An 18,928-nucleotide genomic window follows, 5' to 3' on the forward strand; every position below is an offset into this window, starting at 1 on the left:
ATTATATTTTTGAAGCTAGGGTCAAAGGGCATGTATTTGGCCTAGTGTTGATTGGCCATCGGGCTGGTTTTGTTACTGCTAATCAGTTTCTAGACTTCACATTCATCTCATTAATAAAGATACATTTGAAACATGCAGATCATCATTTTGTAGTTTGTTTTTCATTTAGATGCTGTAATAAAGACAGACACAGATATTCTAAGTAGGGTAGAAAACGACGTAATTAAAAAAATAGATCCTCTATATTGTAAAGGCTCTCCAACTTCAGTTCAGCTCACTTCAGTCGATGCTGTTTAATAACTGTGTCTCTTTATAGCCCTCAAAGCATATTATTATCTATGCACACACACACACATACACACGCATACTTACATGGAGAGATTAACTAGTGTCTCTGAATGGCACAGTCTCCTTTGTAAAATTTATTAGCAGCCATGAGAATAATTAGAGGAAATGAGACAGTTGGTCAGTTTAGATTTCGGAAACCCCTCCATTTGCAAAAAGTCAGATCCAAAACTCTGAGACTACCAATAAATTATAATTTTTTGGATAGTCACATAAAAAATGGGTCAATTAAAAAAAAAAGTGATTCATACAGTACATCATCTGAAAGTTGAATAAATAAGCTTTCCATTTATGTACGATTTAGGATATGACAACTACTTGAAAATCTGGAATCTGAAAGTGTATAAAAATCTAAATATTGAGAAAACTGCCTTGTTGTCCAAATGTTCTTAGCAACTGCATCCACTCACAAAAATAAAGTTTTGATATATTTACGGTAGGGCATTTTTGGCATAAAAGAAAAATCGATCATTTTTACCCATACAATGTTATTTGGCTATTGTACAAATATACCCGTCCTTAAAGGAAAACACCACAATTTTTCAATATTTTACTATGTTCTTACCTCAACTTAGAACAATTAATACATAACTATCTTTATTCAATGCGTGCACTTAATCTTTGTACAGCGCGTCAGAGATGAATTTAGAAGCTCTCGCTCAAACTTCTGTCAATATTACTGCGCCCGAGGTCGAAGTGCAAAGTGCTCTTCCGCCATGCAATATAGTTGTAATTTTTTATCTGCTTAAAAAATCACCACATTTTATTTTGTGCCACCATACTTACTCATGTAACTACTCATGTAACAGTCTTTAAATAGGGAAAACATGAAAGTGTTTGGTGGCTTCTAAATTCATCCCTGTTTGGATTCTAAGGAATGAATGTGGCTAGGCTAAATGCAAACACATTCACCACATGCTGTACAAAGATTAAAGCAACACTATGTAGTTTCCATGTAAAAATGACTTACAGCTCCCCCATGTGGTTAAAAAGCGCAACAGTGCCTGGTATTAGACACTCTTCTGCAGGCAGGGGGAGGGGCGGGGCTGTGTGCTCTACCCTTCACCGCCACTTTCAGAGTGTGCTTGTAGCAGCTAGGAGGCTGCTCGGGTTGCAACAACAGTACAATTTGTCCAGTTAAAAGTTGTTCTATCACTGAAATAATTTTAGAGACATTATTTAAAGGTAAAAAAAACTACATAGTGTTGCTTTAAGTGCACACATTGAAAAAAAATAGGTATGTATTAATTAAAAAGTTGAGATAAGAACATAGTAAAATATTGAAAAACAGTGGTATTTTCCTTTAAGTAGTTTTGTGGTCAGGGTCACATTTATGCACATTTATGTCCAAAGTGACTTATAGTGCATAGATTTATCAGTATGTGTTTTTCGTTAGATCAAACTCATGAACTTTGTGCTACTAATGCAAACTAAATAAAGCGAACACAGCTTTAAATTTGTTTTTAAATCCCAAATGATCAGTGTTGTTTTAGGCTCTTTAAACACGCCGTGTGTCGGTGAGAACAACTTTTCACACGTGCATATTCATAAGTGTGCTTGTGATGGATGTTTCTCTGCAACATGTTGTGTGTTGTATTTGCAGGAATCTGCATTAAGTCTATGATATGCAGTTTCTCTCTGCCATAGACAGCTGGCTCGCAGGGATTAGTGTCAAAATGCCAGGCTGCAGTGTAATAGAATTCTCTCAAAACAGCCCACAGAGGCAGCCAGCGAGACAATGGCAATAACAATGACAGAGAAAGAGACGCAAAGCCTCAGACGGTCGCAGAGAGACACATTACCATTACAGCTCTGGCTTGTGAGAACACCTCATGATCCAGAAAACCGGCTTTAGGGACACGTCAGCGCGCTGGGAGAAGAGCTACTGGCCTGAAATTCCGGAAAAAAACAAGATTAGCTCAGACGGAGGGTTTTTTGGAAATCTCAGTTGTTATTCATTGAATTATCAGTTACATTTTATATGTTAATTTCAAAATTATCAGGAATATACACACAAGTCAATAGTTAATATATCGTAAGAGCTATGAGACTTCTGCTGGGGCCAGTTGCACCAGCTGGGCATACACCCGGTCGTAAAACTAGTCTGGGCGTAAAATGCTCTTTATGTCCTACCAGTGGCGGGCAGTGACTTCTTTTTTCGAGGGCACTCAATGTGAAGTTCGTCACAACATGTAGGTAGCCCATCGTGTGTGTGGTTCCTTTTTTTAAAATATGTGTTCTGTGTGTCGAGAGATCCTGTGTGCATACTGTGTCTTGTCAAAATAAGTGCCTTCTGCAGACGCGTCTAAAGCGTTTATGATAAAAGAGACGTTCGCGTTTAACAGATACTTGCATAATATCATGCGTAATCAGAGTTTACTGTTACGGAGTGTCTTGCGTGTATTTTGTGAATGTGAGCGTCTCTTTTATCATAAACGGTTTTGACGCATATGCAGCAGGCACTTGTTTTGACAAAACTTGTTTTGACACACTTATTTTGAATTAGCGCACCTCGGATGAGCAGTCACGAGGCGCCACTGTGTCCTAGGTAGAACACCTGTTGCACCATCTAGGCGTAGCGCACGTGTGAGACTAAATCTTGAGTCTAGTCAAGAGTAAGCGCAAGTATAAAGTTTTGACTTGTTTCTATGGCAAAAATAGAAATAATTAAATTTACGAGACATTGGCGCGTCTGATTCACACAGGATATGCGAGCAGTGGTTTTTCATGCGTGACAGAGTGAGAGATCGCACCAATAAATTCTTATGCTTAGATATTAAGAAGATACAGAGCTTATTAACTTACAGAGCTTTGTCTAATTTCGTTTTTATTCAGTCACATTGTTAAAATTACTCAGCAAATTATTACCTTTTGTGCAACCTTTAACCTTTAGTTAATGCAGTTGAAGGGATAGTTCACCAAAAAAATGAAAATTAGGTCATGTCATTCCAAACTCGTAAGACCTCCGTTCATCTTCGAGACACAGTTTAAGGTGTTTTATATTTAGTCCGAGAGCTTGTTGACCCATTATTGAAAATCTACATACGGTATACTGTCCATGTCCAGAAAGGTAATAAAAACATCATCAAAGTAGTCTATGTGACATCAGTGGGTCAGTTAGAATGTGTTGAAGCATCGAAAACACATCTTGGTCCAAAAACAACAAAAATCACAACCCTACTCAGCATTGTCCTCCCTTTCGCGTCTGCCGCGAAGCGCATGCGCGAGACCAAAGTCACGCGACTGCAGTGACGCGGATAACGTGTTATCCTCAGACATGTTTGCGAAGTTTTTTTTTTCAAACTTACAGCGTGTGTCTCCCTCAGACTGTAAACGAAGCCCGGGCACACACACACAAAACAAAAAACAGCTGGGGTGCACCAGATAACACGTCAGCCGCGTTGCACGTCATTCGCGTAACTGCAGTCACGTGACTCCAGTCCCGGGCACGCGCCCCACAACAGACGAGGAAGAGAAGACAATCCCGAACAAAGTCGCAATTTTTGTTATTTTGGACCAAAATGTATTTTGGATGCTTCAACACATTCTAACTGACCCACTGATGTCACATGGACTACTTTGATGATGTTTTTATTACCTTTCTGGACATGGACAGTATAGCGTACGTAGATTTTTAATGAAGGGTCAACAAGCTCTCAGACTAAATATAAAACTTCCTTAACTGTGTTCCAAAGATGAACGGAGGTCTTACGAGTTTGGAACGACATGAGTGTAAGTCATTAATGACATTATTTTCATTTTTGGGTGAATTATCCCTTTAATGCTAACGCATCCTGAGGGAGAGAGCACTGGCAAACGCGATTAACTGCGGTTAAATGCATACGTGGGGACGTGCATCATCTACGCCGATCGTAGCTGCGTCTGGATGTAGTTTCAGATGATGCAACAGGCGTAAATCTTTTTTACAAAGGCAGACATTGCTAAGCCTGAGGGTAAATAGGGCTCACACCCAACCTTTTTACATCCAGCTGGTGCAAGCCGCCCCTGAAGACCAGGGTTATCCATTTGAACTCCATTAACTTTCAATGATGTCTAGAAGAAATGTTTTAATGTTAATATATTAATTTAACTCCATTGACACCATTTATAAAAAGACTGAATTAATATATTAAAATATATTATATATTATCTATATATATATATATATATTCTCCTTTCATTTTTAAACATGTTTTACATTTAATACTTTTGTTATTCAAGGCTTTAAAATTAGTATCATTGGACCACTTGAAACCGGATGGAACTATTTATGTAGCTGTTAATAATTCAGCAAAACATACCATTTTACTCTTTTAAATGTCAGAATGAAACAGCATTTTTAATGGATCAGTTACCCATGTTTCATCATTTTAAAAGAGCACTGCAAAGTTTTGCTTTCAAATAAGATGTCAATTATTCAGACCAAAAATGTATTAGGTTTAGGAATTCAATAGAAAGACTAAAAACCCTGATTAGGTTCATCTGTCCGGCACTCACTATCGAATTGAAATTCTTAGATATAATGGATGTAGTTTGTGTTAAATTTTAATTCTTCAGGTGTCAGACCATGGGTTGGGGGTCCTTTAAACACAGTTCAAGTCTCTTTCCACCTTGTTCCCCAGAGAGATCTGTAAAAAGGAGATGTCAAAATATAAAGATGGTGCCTTGGTGTTTTCAATTATCACCTTTGAAACCAGTGGGTACTCCCACGGTAATGAATACATTATTGGCTGACATTTTTCATGGTAACTGAGGTCCAAATGGCTTTTTCCCCAATGTGCTGCAGGTCTAGCAAAGCCCATGGGTCTGGTAGAAGGTCCTGGAGGTCTTGGACAAGGCGGTGCAGCGGCCACATTAGGTGAGGACAGCCGGGAGGGCGAAGGAAGGTATGAGGAATACGGATATAACGCCCAACTCAGTGACCGCATCTCCCTAGACAGGAACATTCCAGACTACAGGCCGAAAAAGTGAGTATGCCGTGACTCAAAAAACACATGCCTTTGAAGGTTGAGATAATAATAGACGTAGTTGCAAGCAGCAGTGTGCGCAATTTTTTTTATTAAAGTCTTCATGTGGTAAAAATAATGTTTTTTTTAATGTATTTATATGTCTGTGTGGTGTTTTTTTAATATGCTTTAAAGGGATAGTTCACCCAAAAATGAAATTTCTGCCATCGTTTTCTCACTCTGATGTTGTTACAAACCTGTATACCGGTAAATTTCATTTTTCTGATAAACACGAAGGAAGATATTTTGAGGAACGTTTGTAACCACTTTTAATTATCAAAAGTGAGTTTTAAGAGATAAAAATATAAACTACAGGAGGACTTTATATGCTTTATTTACATGATCATGTTAGCATAGATATGTCATGAGCAGTCATGAATAATATATATTTTTTTACAAACAATCATGCTGTGTAGTTTCACCTGTACTATTTTGCAATGGTGTGAGGGTACGGGAAATGTCACGAATGTGACTTTGATATATGCTGTGCTTGGCTCTGAAAGCCACGGCCCTTTAACACCCAAATCACTGCAGGGTAGCTTTTCACAACGCGATCATACAAAGGGAACGGGTTTATAAATAGCCCAGTGGCTGAATCATTTCCCTCGTTTTAACATCGCAAACCCTTCAGGGGGAAAGCTGCATTTAGAGAGTCAATAGCTAGTAGTGAAGAAAAACATTGTGTTAGACAAAGGAAACATCACAGTGGACAAAAATATCCCTTCCCACTAGGACAGCGTGTTAATGGTCGGAATGTTAATAATGCAGTAACAGTCTAGGAGTGTATTATATGGGAAAAAGACTCGAGTAAAAGTACTGGAATATTAATGGTCATTTATAGTAAGGTGCTGCATACACCCACCTAAAGGATTATTAGGAACACCATACTAATACTGGGTTTGACCCATTTTTGCCTTCAGAACTGCCTTAATTCTACGACATTGATTCAACAAGGTGCTGAAAGCATTCTTTAAAAATGTTGGCCCATATTGATAAGATAGCATCTTGCAGTTGCACGAAGCTCCCAATCCACCACACCTCAAAGATGCTCTATTGGGTTGAGATCTGGTGACTGTGGGGGCCATTTTAGTACAGTGAACTCATTGTTATTATCAAGAAACCAATTTGAAATGATTCGAGCTTTGTGACATGGTGTATTATCCTGCTGGAAGTAGCCATCAGAGGATGGGTACATGGTAGTCATAAAGAGATGGACATGGTCAGAAACAATGCTCAGGTAGGCCGTGGCATTTAAACGATGCCCAATTGGCAGTAAGGGGCCTAAAGTGTGCCAAGAAAATATCCCCTACACCATTTCACCATTGCATTAATGAGAAATTGAACAGGTGTTCCTAATAATCCTTTAGGTGAGTGTATATTTAAAACATGACCCAAAGCATACATCCAGTCGTCGAGAGCGAATAATATACCAGCCTGATCTCACGAGAATTCGTATGTATTTTACGAGTTGGCTAATTCGCACAAAGTGAATTGTACAAAAATGTATTATTATCATAAAAAACAATAATAAAACCCCAACGTCACAGGGGTGAAAGCAAATCGTACGAAAATGTATGAATGTGGTCCAACGAATTAAAGATCGGCTGCATCCCAATTCAAAGCTGGATTTGAAGGCAAATGACGTCACCGGGCCACAACGAAGGCTGTCCCAATTCGAAGGCTCCTTCACATACAAGCCTCCAAATGGCCTTTTCCCCCCTGAAACCAAGAGTCCATATATGTGTCCCTCACATATTCATGGTCTGGATCAGTTTATGGCCACGGACTTTGACGGTCTAGTCTACGCATGTGAAGTCTGGGTATTTTGAAATAAACATTCAAAACTGAAGTTAAATAAAAATGTACATTTTTACTATTACTATTACTATTTAATAGTTTTACTATAAATAAATTATGTTTTAGTGATGTGAATTAATATCATTAAAGTGACGCAACTCTCCCCGCAGGCTAGACTGTCTCATTTCAGTTTGCTTTGTAGCCTTTAGAGGCTGCCACCTTCAAATATCGAGCCTTGCCTTCAAAGTCCGTGGCGTTAAAAGGCAGCCCCTGAATTGGGATTCACCCATCCACTGTGTAGATGTTTAGCGGCATCTAGTGATGAGATTGTGAATTTTAACCCATGGCTCAGTCCATAGCCCACCCCTCCCTTTTCAAAACGCACATTGAAGCTACGGTAGCCGCCACAAACATTGTCATCGTCTGAAACAACGTAGTGACAAAACGTGATATACAAGGCAGTTTGTCCATTAGGGGCTACTGTAGAAACTTGGAGGCGCGAAATGGCGACTTCCATATAAGGGGACCGGCGGTGTATGTAGATAAACATGGCTCATTCTAAGGTAATTAAAACAATACAGTTCATTTTGTAGGGTCTTTATACACCACTGATAACATCGTTATGTATATTATATTGCATTTCTGTAAGGAGATATTTCTAAAAGTTACACAATGCACCTTTAAAGGTGCAGTGTGTAAGTTTTAGAAGTATCTAATGACAGAAATGCAATATAAAATACATAACTATATTATCAGTGGTGTATAAAGACCTTACATAACAAACTGTTATGTTTATTACCTTAGAATGAGCCATGTTTATCTACATACACAGAGAAGTCGCCATTTGTGCTGCCATGGTTCTACAGTAGCCCTAAATGGACAAACTGCTCTATAGAGCGCGTTTTGTCACTACCGGATTTTGGTTTTAGATGACAACATGTTTGTCCTGTGGCGGCTACTGTAGCTTCTCTATGCGTTCGTTGAACAGTGGACTGAGCAGTTGGTTGCAATTCACAATCTCACTGCTGGATGCTGCTAAAATCTACACACTGCACCTTTAATATAAATTAGCAACCTCATAAAATACATACGAATTGCCATGAGATTGCCTTTGAATATACAGTAGGCTTTACATAGCATTATTTATGTCAATGTGAAACACAAGGAAACCGGTTAAGAACAGAACAGAAACACAGTTTGCTCCTCCAGCTTTTTGTTGTGGTGGTTCCTTTTTATTTCTGTACCGATTGTTTTTTGGTGAAAGCTGCAAAAACGTAGCTAAAATGTGTATTTCTGGAAATGCCTAAGACTGAATAAGCTGTGAATCAAAAGGGTTCTGATGGGTTTGTATCTCATTTAGCCTGGTAGGATGGAAGTTGAATTGCAAATCCTTGTAATTGCCATTCTGTCTTAGTTCAAGCTGTGCATAAATCACGATTCATTGTTTGTGCGTGTGTGTGCGCGCGCGCGTGTGTGTGTGTGTCTTGGCAATAATGCTTCCTGCTTGTGTCTCTGATAAACACAATCATTCACGCTCCTGTACACAAACATGTGTTACCAAAGATATCTCTATTTGACTTTCATATTCCAAGCCGTCGGAAATCCGGCCCTCGCAATGCACAAGGGATAGTTCCCATTATTGTGATGGTGATTGTAATGATATAACATTTGTAACATGTATAAAACATATTCAGATGCCTGGTAATACAGTGAAAAAAATTACATTTTATATCAGATTTATACAGTGTTTAACCACAGATGGCACAATCTCAGAATAAAAGGGTCCCAAACATAGACTGTAAAAATTATGGACATAGTGTCTGTGCTGTCACCCATAGATTTGTGAAAAGCAATTTGAAGCCAATTGTTGCCGGAGCCAGCTTGGCCGCGCATCACTCGCGGATAACCAGAAATGGGGAAAGAGGTTGGACGTGGGTGAAGCTGAGGTGGCTGGTTGCTTAAACCACGCCTGCCTAGCTCGACTGTAGTGACAGTGGCAGTTCACCCGACACTCAAGTGGCCACGCCCTGTATTATGCAGAACTTTAAGGCGTAATATAATTCACATTGATGAGTTACAAAAAATTACACCCCCTCACAGTTGTCATGTTTGGCAAAATTAGCTATATAAACCAAAACACTGTAACAAGCTGTAAACCCATTTATTTCTGCTGTAAAGTTGGGCATTTTAAGATGGGGGTCTATGGGATTGACTCCCTTTTGGAGCCAATCTCTAGTGGTCTGTCGATGAATTGCAGTTTAATGCTGCGTTTACACCAACCGCGTTTGAGGTGTCAAAATTGCGTCTACCACGACTAGTTTGCCGCTTGAACAGTTTGAGCGAAGTAGACGCGCGGAAAAAGCAAGCATTTGACGCGCGTCAGAGGCAAAATCCGCTTCTTGTGGGAGGGGCAAGTGCTATGCGGTTGTCTGTCGCCAGATGGCTGATGTTGATTGTGCATTTATCGAAAGAGTTACAGGTTTGTATTTGGTCACCTAAATATAAATGGCGCGGGTCAATAAACGTCACGTGACTCAAACGTGAAATGTGTATAACTTACCAGGTTGCCCAATGTCCTCACTGACACACTTCCAAGCGAGGTCCTTTTTATTCTTGTCTCTATAGATATAAGAACTTGTGTCATATAGCTCCGGATGAATGCTCACAGACAATATCAAGCGTTCCTTCATGTTGAATGAGTGACTCTGGGCGGGGCTGCAGGCTCCTGATTGGTTAACGCGGCGCAAAAATCCGGCAACATTCAATTTTTTCAACTCAGGCGTTAGCCGCAAATTCGCATCAAACGCAAAATGCACAAAAAACAATTGAGCCAGACGCTCAATTTGCGCCGTTCGCGAAAACTAGATGCCCGAATGACTTAACATTAAAATCACTGGCGCTTGGCGACTCTACCGCGGTTGGTGTAAACGCAGCATAAGACACTTCCATGTTGGCTTCAGTATAGAGATCGGAAGATTGCCCCTCGGTCCCAAGGTGTCACTGGCGTACACCTGTGCTTTCAAAAGTACACCTTTGCACCTAAAGTGGTCCACAGAGGTACATATTGGTGCATATTAGTACCTCAAAGATACATATTAGTACCAAATATATACATATCTGTATTTAATGGCGTTTTTTCATTGCATAGTACCCCACGGTTTGGTTTGGTCTGGGTCAGGTCGGGTCAGCTCACCTCACTTTGGATTGGTTAGCTTTGCCATCGAGTTTAGTGATACTTCGGAGAGGGAGGGATTATAGGCGTGTCGTTATATTTGCGTTGCCTACTGCTGTGATGTGAGAGCGTCATTGTACATTTCCATACATTCATTTATTTCTCAGTCCGCCACAAAATTAAATTAGACAACCACAAATAGATGTTTGCACATCACTACCTCTGTCTCACATGATACTTTCTGTACAAACACCCGGGCGTTCGTCGACACGCTCTCCTGAGCCTCATTTAAGTTGCATTTTAGCATATATGCGCACGTGTGCATCGCAAATGTGCCGCCAAAAACTGTTATGGTGTTCCTGATTCTCAACCTGTGGGTGTTTTTCATCGCTAAAAGGGAGTTTGTGAACTTACAGCAAAGCACAGATGACAACAGGTTTACTCGAGACAGTGCAAGCTAGTACAAAGGTAAAGCTAATCTTTTACATTATAGCGATGACGCTGGTAGTGACAATACTTTCAGACCAATCAGTGATCTACAGTGTTTTCGTGATATCAACTCGGGTCGCTTGGAACCACAACCGTGGTGGTACTAAAAAAGTATCGGGGTACTGCACCCAGTGGAAAAAGCTCCCAAACGTAAGCTGACCCAACCCAAACCAAACCGTGGGGTAATATGCAATGGAAAAGCGCCATAAATGGTACATATTAGGATATTTTTAGAGAGTACTACTGCCCATATGACAGCTAGGGACCATTTTTTGCAATAGTACAGCATTCTGGGAATCACATTTAGCCTTGTTAACCCTGATGCCAATCCTGCAAACAGGCAATGTTTATTGGCTAATTATCGGGTCATTCTCCAAGGGACTTTGATGTCCTGAATTGGCGGTGCATTAATGGATATTTTTTCTATAATGTATGCTTAATTGTAGATGTCTGGGATGCATTGTTCTGATGTCTCCCCGGTGTTGAAGGTTCAATTGATGTCCTTTTTTCAAACAAAGAACCCTTTTGATGCAAGCGTAAGGGAAAGCAGTCGCTTAAAAATGTCAGGCTGACCTTCCCTCAAAGTACTTGACGCAAATTAATTTACCACCAACTGAAGAAAACAAATCAATATAACTACATCAAAGAGGCATTTTATTATTGACTCGGGAAAGAATGAAGGTTGAAAGCATATGCGGGGAGATTGAACTGAGAACTCCTACAAATCTCCTGAGCAATACAGTTTTCTTATAGGATTTTAAATGAATGAATACCTTCCATAGTTTTGTCCTTTGGTGGGAAGAAGTTCACAGGCTGTTAGAAATATAATCGAATAGCACTAAAATAAATGGATGGTAGACATACTTTTGAGTTTTTGATTAGTGGGAATAAGATCAAAGATGCATCAACACTGCTTCTTTTGCCGATGAGATGTTATCTGTGTAAACAGAGTTCAGTGACAAGGCAAGTGATGGTGTTTTCCCATAGAAGGATGATCACAATCAGCGAGTTGCTCCTGGACGGGAACAAGCGTAGAGATTGAGTGTTAGAGGTTAATGCGAAATGTCTTATGGAGAGAAATGAATTGAAAAGAGGTGCAAGGAAAACGAACGAGGGCGAACGAAAGAGAGAGGGGAATAAGTCTTAATCTAGGTGTCTGTTTCTGTCTAGCTTGTTTCGGGTCAAATTATGATAACTGGACAAGCAGCTTTAGCTCTATTTCACAAGAACGAGCCCATCTCTCATCTTGTTACAGCTCACTGCCGCCTGCCCGCCTCTCTGCCTGTGTCCAAACCTTAGCAATGGCCTAGATTAGACGTAACTAGAGCAATGAAAGTGTAGTATTACTTATGAATCTATGCGAACCAACTCTGCTCTCAGTGTGTGGGACAACCACTTTTTTGGAAACTGCATATGAATTAATTCAGTCTTGACAGTCAATGCCAAACAACCTACACAGCAATATAAAGAGGTTTATCAATTAACGTGCTTTCTGGGCTCTTAGTGACACCAAATGTAATTTGATTAATAACAGTTATTTTTAGACAGCAAGCACATTTACGAACGTTTCACAATGTCATCAGTTGAGCGAGAAGTTGACTTTGACAAACACATCATTGGATTTTTTCATATACATTCATATAAGCTGTGTCCCAATTCCAAGTATGGGACCTTCGCCGGAAGTATTTAAAGACTGATTTCGTGACTAAAGGCTAGTAAGGCCGTCTTAATATGAAGGCTGCTTAAGATGAAGCCTTAAAATGAGACCTTATTTCTTTGCACTGCTAACGATATAACGTATGGATCCTTCACAGCGTAGGCTATCCTAAAAATTCATTGCACGCATGTAATGGCTGAATATATTGGTTGGATATTTTAAAATATACATTTAAAACCTCTATTAAATAAAAGTGTGTATTTACCAGAAAAAGGCGTATATTAATACGTTTAGTCTACATCAGCTAGACCGATCCTTCGAAGCCTGGAATGATCCACCGAAGGCTAGACAGATCTTCTGAAGGCTAGACCGATCCTCGGAAGGCTAGACCGAACCTCCGAAGGCTAGACCGATCCTCCGAAGGCTAGACGATCCTCCGAAGGCTAGACCGATCCTCCGAAGGCTATACCGAACCTCCGAAGGCTAGACCGAACCTCCGAAGGCTAGACCGATCCTCCGAAGGCTAGACCGATCTTCCGAAAGCTACACCGATCCTCTGAAGGCTACTCCGAACCTCCGAAGGCTACACCGAACCTCCAAAGGCTACACCGAACCTCCGAAGGCTAGACCGATCCTCCGAAGGCTAGACAGATCCTCCGAAGGCTAGACCGATCCTCCGAAGGCTAGACCGATCTTCCGAAAGCTACACCGATCCTCTGAAGGCTACTCCGAACCTCCGAAGGCTACACCGAACCTCCAAAGGCTAGACCGAACCTCCGAAGGCTAGACCGATCCTCCGAAGGCTAGACCGATCCTCCGAAGGCTAGACCGATCCTCCGAAGGCTAGACCGATCCTCAGAAGGCTAGACCGATCCTCCGAAGGCTATACCGAACCTCCGAAGGCTAGACCGAACCTCCGAAGGCTAGACCGATCCTCCGAAGGCTAGACCGATCCTCCGAAGGCTAGACGATCCTCCGAAGGCTATACCGAACCTCCGAAGGCTAGACCGATCCTCCGAAGGCTAGACCGATCCTCCGAAGGCTAGACCGATCTTCCGAAGGCTACACCGATCCTCTGAAGGCTAGACCGAACCTCCGAAGGCTAGACCGATCCTCCGAAGGCTACACCGAACCTCCGAAGGCTAGACCGATCCTCCGAAGGCTAGACAGATCCTCCGAAGGCTAGACCGATCCTCCGAAGGCTAGACCAAACCTCAGAAGGCTAGACCGATCCTCCGAAGGCTAGACCGAACCTCCGAAGGCTAGACCGATCCTCCAAAAGACTAGACCGATCCTCCAAAGGCTAGACCAAACCTCAGAAGGCTAGACCGTCTCATATATATATATATATATATATGTATGAAAATATATATATATATTTGTACCCACATTTATGAGGATGAAATAGCATTATGGATGGGACATTTCAAACAATTTGCACATAACTATTGAAAAAATGCTTTAAAATATTTAAATATTAACATATAAGATATCAGTATAGTTAAAAACTTGGGTTAAAACTTCATAATACATTAATTTTGCATTGAATTGTCCATTTACATTTGTGCATTTGGCAGATGCTTTGATCTAAAATGTATTACATTGCTTTGAAGTAAAATTTTTTTAGTATGTGTGTCGCCTGGAGATCAAACCCATGACCTTGGTGCTGCTAATGCAATCCTGTAACCGCCGAGCTACAGGAATGCCGTAAATGAACACTAAATGCTAAATAAATAAACTCATTTCCTAAGCTGTGTAATTTAGGAAAGTAAATGTTTAAATGTTTTAATAAGCATGTGTAGATAGGAACAAGATAAAGATGCTTATTAAGAGTATAATATTTGCAGTGTAGGTTGTGACGCTTGCTATTTCACCTGAGCGCAGCTGTGCTTACCTGCTTTAATAATATGCAAAATGATTTACTTGAATTTATTTTGAAAACTTGTGCATGTATGCACATTTTATAGTAAAATACTGCTGGCAGCATCAGTTTTGTGTTTGTACGTCTTTGCATGAACAATCGAGAAAAAAGAAAAATGCCATTAGAAAAATAGCAACCTGCTGGGAAGAGAAAGAAGTGCTTTAATGGCCTGATCAATCAAACCTCCCTTGTGTCGCAATGTCTCCAGAAAATACAGTGTTATAAAAAGCCTTGAATGATATTTGCTCGGTTGCCACTGTAACTGTCATAATATTTTGTTTGCTTGTAGGCTGGATGTTAGCCATTGTTTTAGGACTGCTTTAGTACATGAAAGAAATTCATATCTTTGATTTTTATCACCATGTCTGCGTTTCTTTCAAAGATGAGGAATCTGCTATCATTTACTTATTTTACATTTATTGTTCTCTTGTGGAAAACAAAAAAATATTTATCACAATTTCCAGAAGTCTGGAATTCAAATGCCAAACAATAGCTTTATGTGAGGAATAAAACCAAACCGAATAAATGAAAAATGCAGAGTTTCAAAAGAGTTTAAAAATGACATGAGCGTAAGAAAACAATGACAGCATCTTGTAACATTTATGCTTTACAATAACGTTGTATTTGTATTAGTAAATGCATTAGCTCAGTGGTTATCAAACTTTTTCAGCTTGCACCCCCTCCCCTTGCATTCCTTCGCAGACCCCCCCCAAAGAAAATGTATGACAAAACAGTTCTAAAATGTAACATTTAAATAAAAAAACATAATAAATTATACAAAGTAGTGTTGTTGGTTATCAGACTTATTTTTTGTGGACACAGAATTCATGATTAATTAATGTATTTTATAAAATGTCATAAAACTGGGGCCCCCTTGGCACCATCTCGCGGCCCCCAGTTTGAGAACCACTGCATTAGCTAACATGAACTAATGTTGAACAATAGTTTTCAGCATTTATTAATCTTTGTTAATGTTAGTTAAAGGTGCACGGTGTAACTTTTTGGATGCAATATAATATACATAACTATATTATCAGTGGTGTATAAAGACCTTACAAAATGAACTGTTATGTTTTAATTATTTTAGAAAGAGTCGTTTTTATATACGGACACCACGGGTCCCCTTTCATGGTAGTCGCCATTTTGCGCCGCCATGTTTCTACCATATCGTTTTGGAATCCATTCAGCTGATCTCCAGGTCTGGCGGTACCACTTTTAGCATAGCTTCGCATTGAATCTGATTTGACCATTAGCATTGTGCTCAAAAATAACCAAAGAGTTTCTATATTTTTCCTATTTTAAAATTGACTCTTCTGTAGTTACATCGTGTACTAAGACCGATGGAAAATTAAAAGGTGCCCCTTAAAATATTCTCATTGGTAACTTTTAAAAGCAGATAACTATTTTCAGGCACTGCGTAATATCATTGCGCCTACTGCAGCCATGTTACGTCAGAATGCGAGTATAGTTCCTAGCCATATCGGCCTAGAAAATCGCAACTTTTAATTTGTAGTCTGTCTTAGTACACGATGTAACTACAGAAGAGTCAAATTTTAAATAGGAAAAATATTGAAACTTTTTGGTTATTTTTTAGTGCAATGCTAATGGTCTAATCAGATTCAATGGATTATGCTAAGCTATGCTAAAAGTGCTAGCGCCAGACCTGGAGATCAGCTAAATGGATTCCAAAACTGAAAAAAATCAAATGTTTAACTCTATGGGAGCTGGAAAATGAGCATATTTAGAGAAAAGAGTGTCTCTTTAATGCCAGTACAATTGTTCATGTTAGTTCATTTTGCAGCAACTAACAAATACAATCTTACTGTAAAGTGTTATCCAGCATTTTTATTTTTAGGGAACTGTCTCTGGAAAGCTGCGATCAATCTTGTATCTAACCTAATATTGATCTAGTGCATAAAAAAATCTGTATTAAAACTCTTCTTACTTTACCTTGATTCACAATGTTAATATTATTATTAACGATTTATGAGGTGTCCGATACGAGTCACATCAGTTTGCATTGGATGTCAGCCCACATAAAGAAAATAACTCTGCATTTACAGGTTAAAGGTAAAAATGAGTTCAAAGCCAAACACGCCCCATTTCATAAAATGTGTTTTAGGCATGGTCTGCATAAACTGAGCTTTGTAAATAGTGAATCATTTTAGCCGTACTGTTCTCTGCCTGCCTCTCACCGCTGTCAAAACACTGAACGTCATCGTCTCTGACTCACAAAAACTATGTGGTTCTTTCAGACCTGCGAGTGTGTGTGTGTGTGTGTGTGCGTGTGTGTGTGTGTGTGTGCGTGCGTGCGTGCGTTTGTGTGTGTGCGTGCGTGTGTGTGTGCAATCATGAAGCAATGGTACGAGGAACAGAAAGCTGTTACTCCAGAAGATTGGCTGAAAAGATTTTCTCTAAGGGTGGCAGAGCCATGAAATATTATTGGTTGGGTGCGTGGGTACACATCAGTGGAAAGAAAATATATATATTTCTTTGAAACAGGCCTGAGAAATAGTATAACTAAACTTAGAAACTCTAGAGTTTGGCTATTATTATTTTTTTAATCTAGTTTACAATTTAAAACCTTTTTGATCCCAACTGGTACAGCATTGCATAAGCAATGCAAAGGTCATGGGTTCGAATCCCAGGGAACAGATAGTATATACAGGTGTATACATGTTATTTGAGGCTGCTGTAAGCAATCTTAACTCATCTGTATCCCTTTAACCACAAAGTGACTCTTTAAAGTGACGCCTTCCTAATATGGGACACACAGAAGAGGGTGGGACGTCTTCAGATTGTATTTGTGGTTTACAGAACCCAAGGCTGTCACAAAGACTATAGTGAGATGTCTTAAGACGTCATATATTTATAGGGATATCTGTCATGTGGTAGGAACACTGTATTAAAACATAAATAAAAACATAATGTGAGCAATAAATATGCAGCACAAACTACCAGTGCTAATAGTAAAAATGTACATGTCAAAGCTGTTATGTATTAAGCTGTTATGTATTATGGTTATGTTAGGATTAGAGTTATTGTATATTAAAGGTGTGGGCTGCTGGAGGATATCTTTCATATGCTTGGCACCTCAAGAAAAAACATTATACTATCCAGTGCAAATACTTTATTATTGTACAATTTGCTGAAGCATTAACCACAACGTGTTACAGTACTGAAAATGCTTGGATGTTTTCAACCCATTGTTGGACAAACCAAACAGTTGGTTTAAAATGTCCATATTTGACCAAACAACCCAGCATAAGGTGTCTTAAAGAAAACACTATCGTTTTTCAGTATTTTACTATGTTTTTACCTCAATTTAGACAAATTAATACATACCTATCTTTATTCAATGCATGCACTTAATCTTTGTACAGCGCGTCGTGAATGTGTTAGTATTTAGCCTAGCCCCATTTATTCCTAATGCTGCGTTTACACCAACCGCGTTTGAGGCGTCAAAATCGCGTCTTCCGCACCTAGTTTGCCACTTGAACAGTTTGAATGCATTCACGCGTCTAAAGTGAAGTAGACTCGCGGAAAAAGCAAGCATTTGACGGACGTCAGAGGCAAAATCCGCTTTTTGTGGGAGGGGCGAGTGCTATGCGGTTGTCTGTTTGCAAGATGGCTGATGTTGATTGATATGGATCCGGTGTTCTGTCGAAGTCTGATTCCCCTATGTTTCCCTTTAGTGCAATGTTTCTAGCGCTTTAATCACATTTCATTTATTTTTTAAATAAAAAAAAGTTTAAATAGCTTGGCTACTGATTTGCATGTATGTAATGTATATGTATTGTTCTTTTTTGCTAAATCAATTATTTTTACAGTCTGGATCGCTAAAGTACATAGAAAGCAATACTGTAATGTCTTCATAATTTTCTTGTTTTCTATTATTTCTTCCTTATATTTATAGCCTACGGGTTTGTTCTTAAACTACTATAAAAGTATTATGTTTACACACAAATTAAAAAGGCCTGTTTATATAAAACTTTACATGGTGTGTGTGGGGGGGGGGGGGGGGGGGGGGCTATATTTATATATTTATTAAGTATGTAAACATAATAATTTTAAAACAAACAGGAAGAAGACATAAGCTAAGATATACGGAAATAAAAAGAAATAATAGAAAATGAAAACAAATTATGAAATATAGAAAATTGTGATATTATTGCTTTTTCAGTATAAAAAACATTTATTCTAAATAAATTATAATATATTATTAAATATATTAAATAATTATTAAACATAACGTGATAAAAATGCTATAAGAAACACATAGAGGCTGATTGGTTAAGGCGGCGGGAAAATCCGCCAAAGTTCAAAATTTTCAACTCTGGTGTCAGCGGCTAATTCGCGTCAAACGCAAAAAGCACCATTTGCGTGTACTGCGCCAGGCGCTCAATTAGCTCCATTCGCGCGAACTAGACGTGCAAATGAGGCGGAATCGCGTTTACCTCATTTGCGCCTCGAGACCTCCAGACGCGCATCAACGCGTCTTCACGTTGACTTAACAATGAAATCACTCGCGCCTGATGCCT

At 39.4% G+C, this 18,928-nt stretch overlaps 1 protein-coding gene across 2 annotated transcripts in view; it reads left to right on the forward strand.

Annotated features, from left to right (window-relative positions):
• galnt9 (polypeptide N-acetylgalactosaminyltransferase 9) overlaps window positions 1–18,928 on the forward strand; it is a 184,756-nt gene that overhangs the window by 67,832 nt on the left and 97,996 nt on the right. For both annotated transcript variants that reach the window (XM_055198580.2, XM_055198579.2), the window contains one exon: window positions 5,132–5,312. In XM_055198580.2, the coding sequence (XP_055054555.1) occupies window positions 5,132–5,312 (181 nt within the window). The remainder of the gene's footprint in view (window positions 1–5,131; window positions 5,313–18,928) is intronic.

Source organism: Misgurnus anguillicaudatus, chromosome 22 (assembly GCF_027580225.2).
Source record: "Misgurnus anguillicaudatus chromosome 22, ASM2758022v2, whole genome shotgun sequence".
Classification (NCBI taxonomy): Eukaryota; Metazoa; Chordata; class Actinopteri; order Cypriniformes; family Cobitidae; genus Misgurnus; species Misgurnus anguillicaudatus.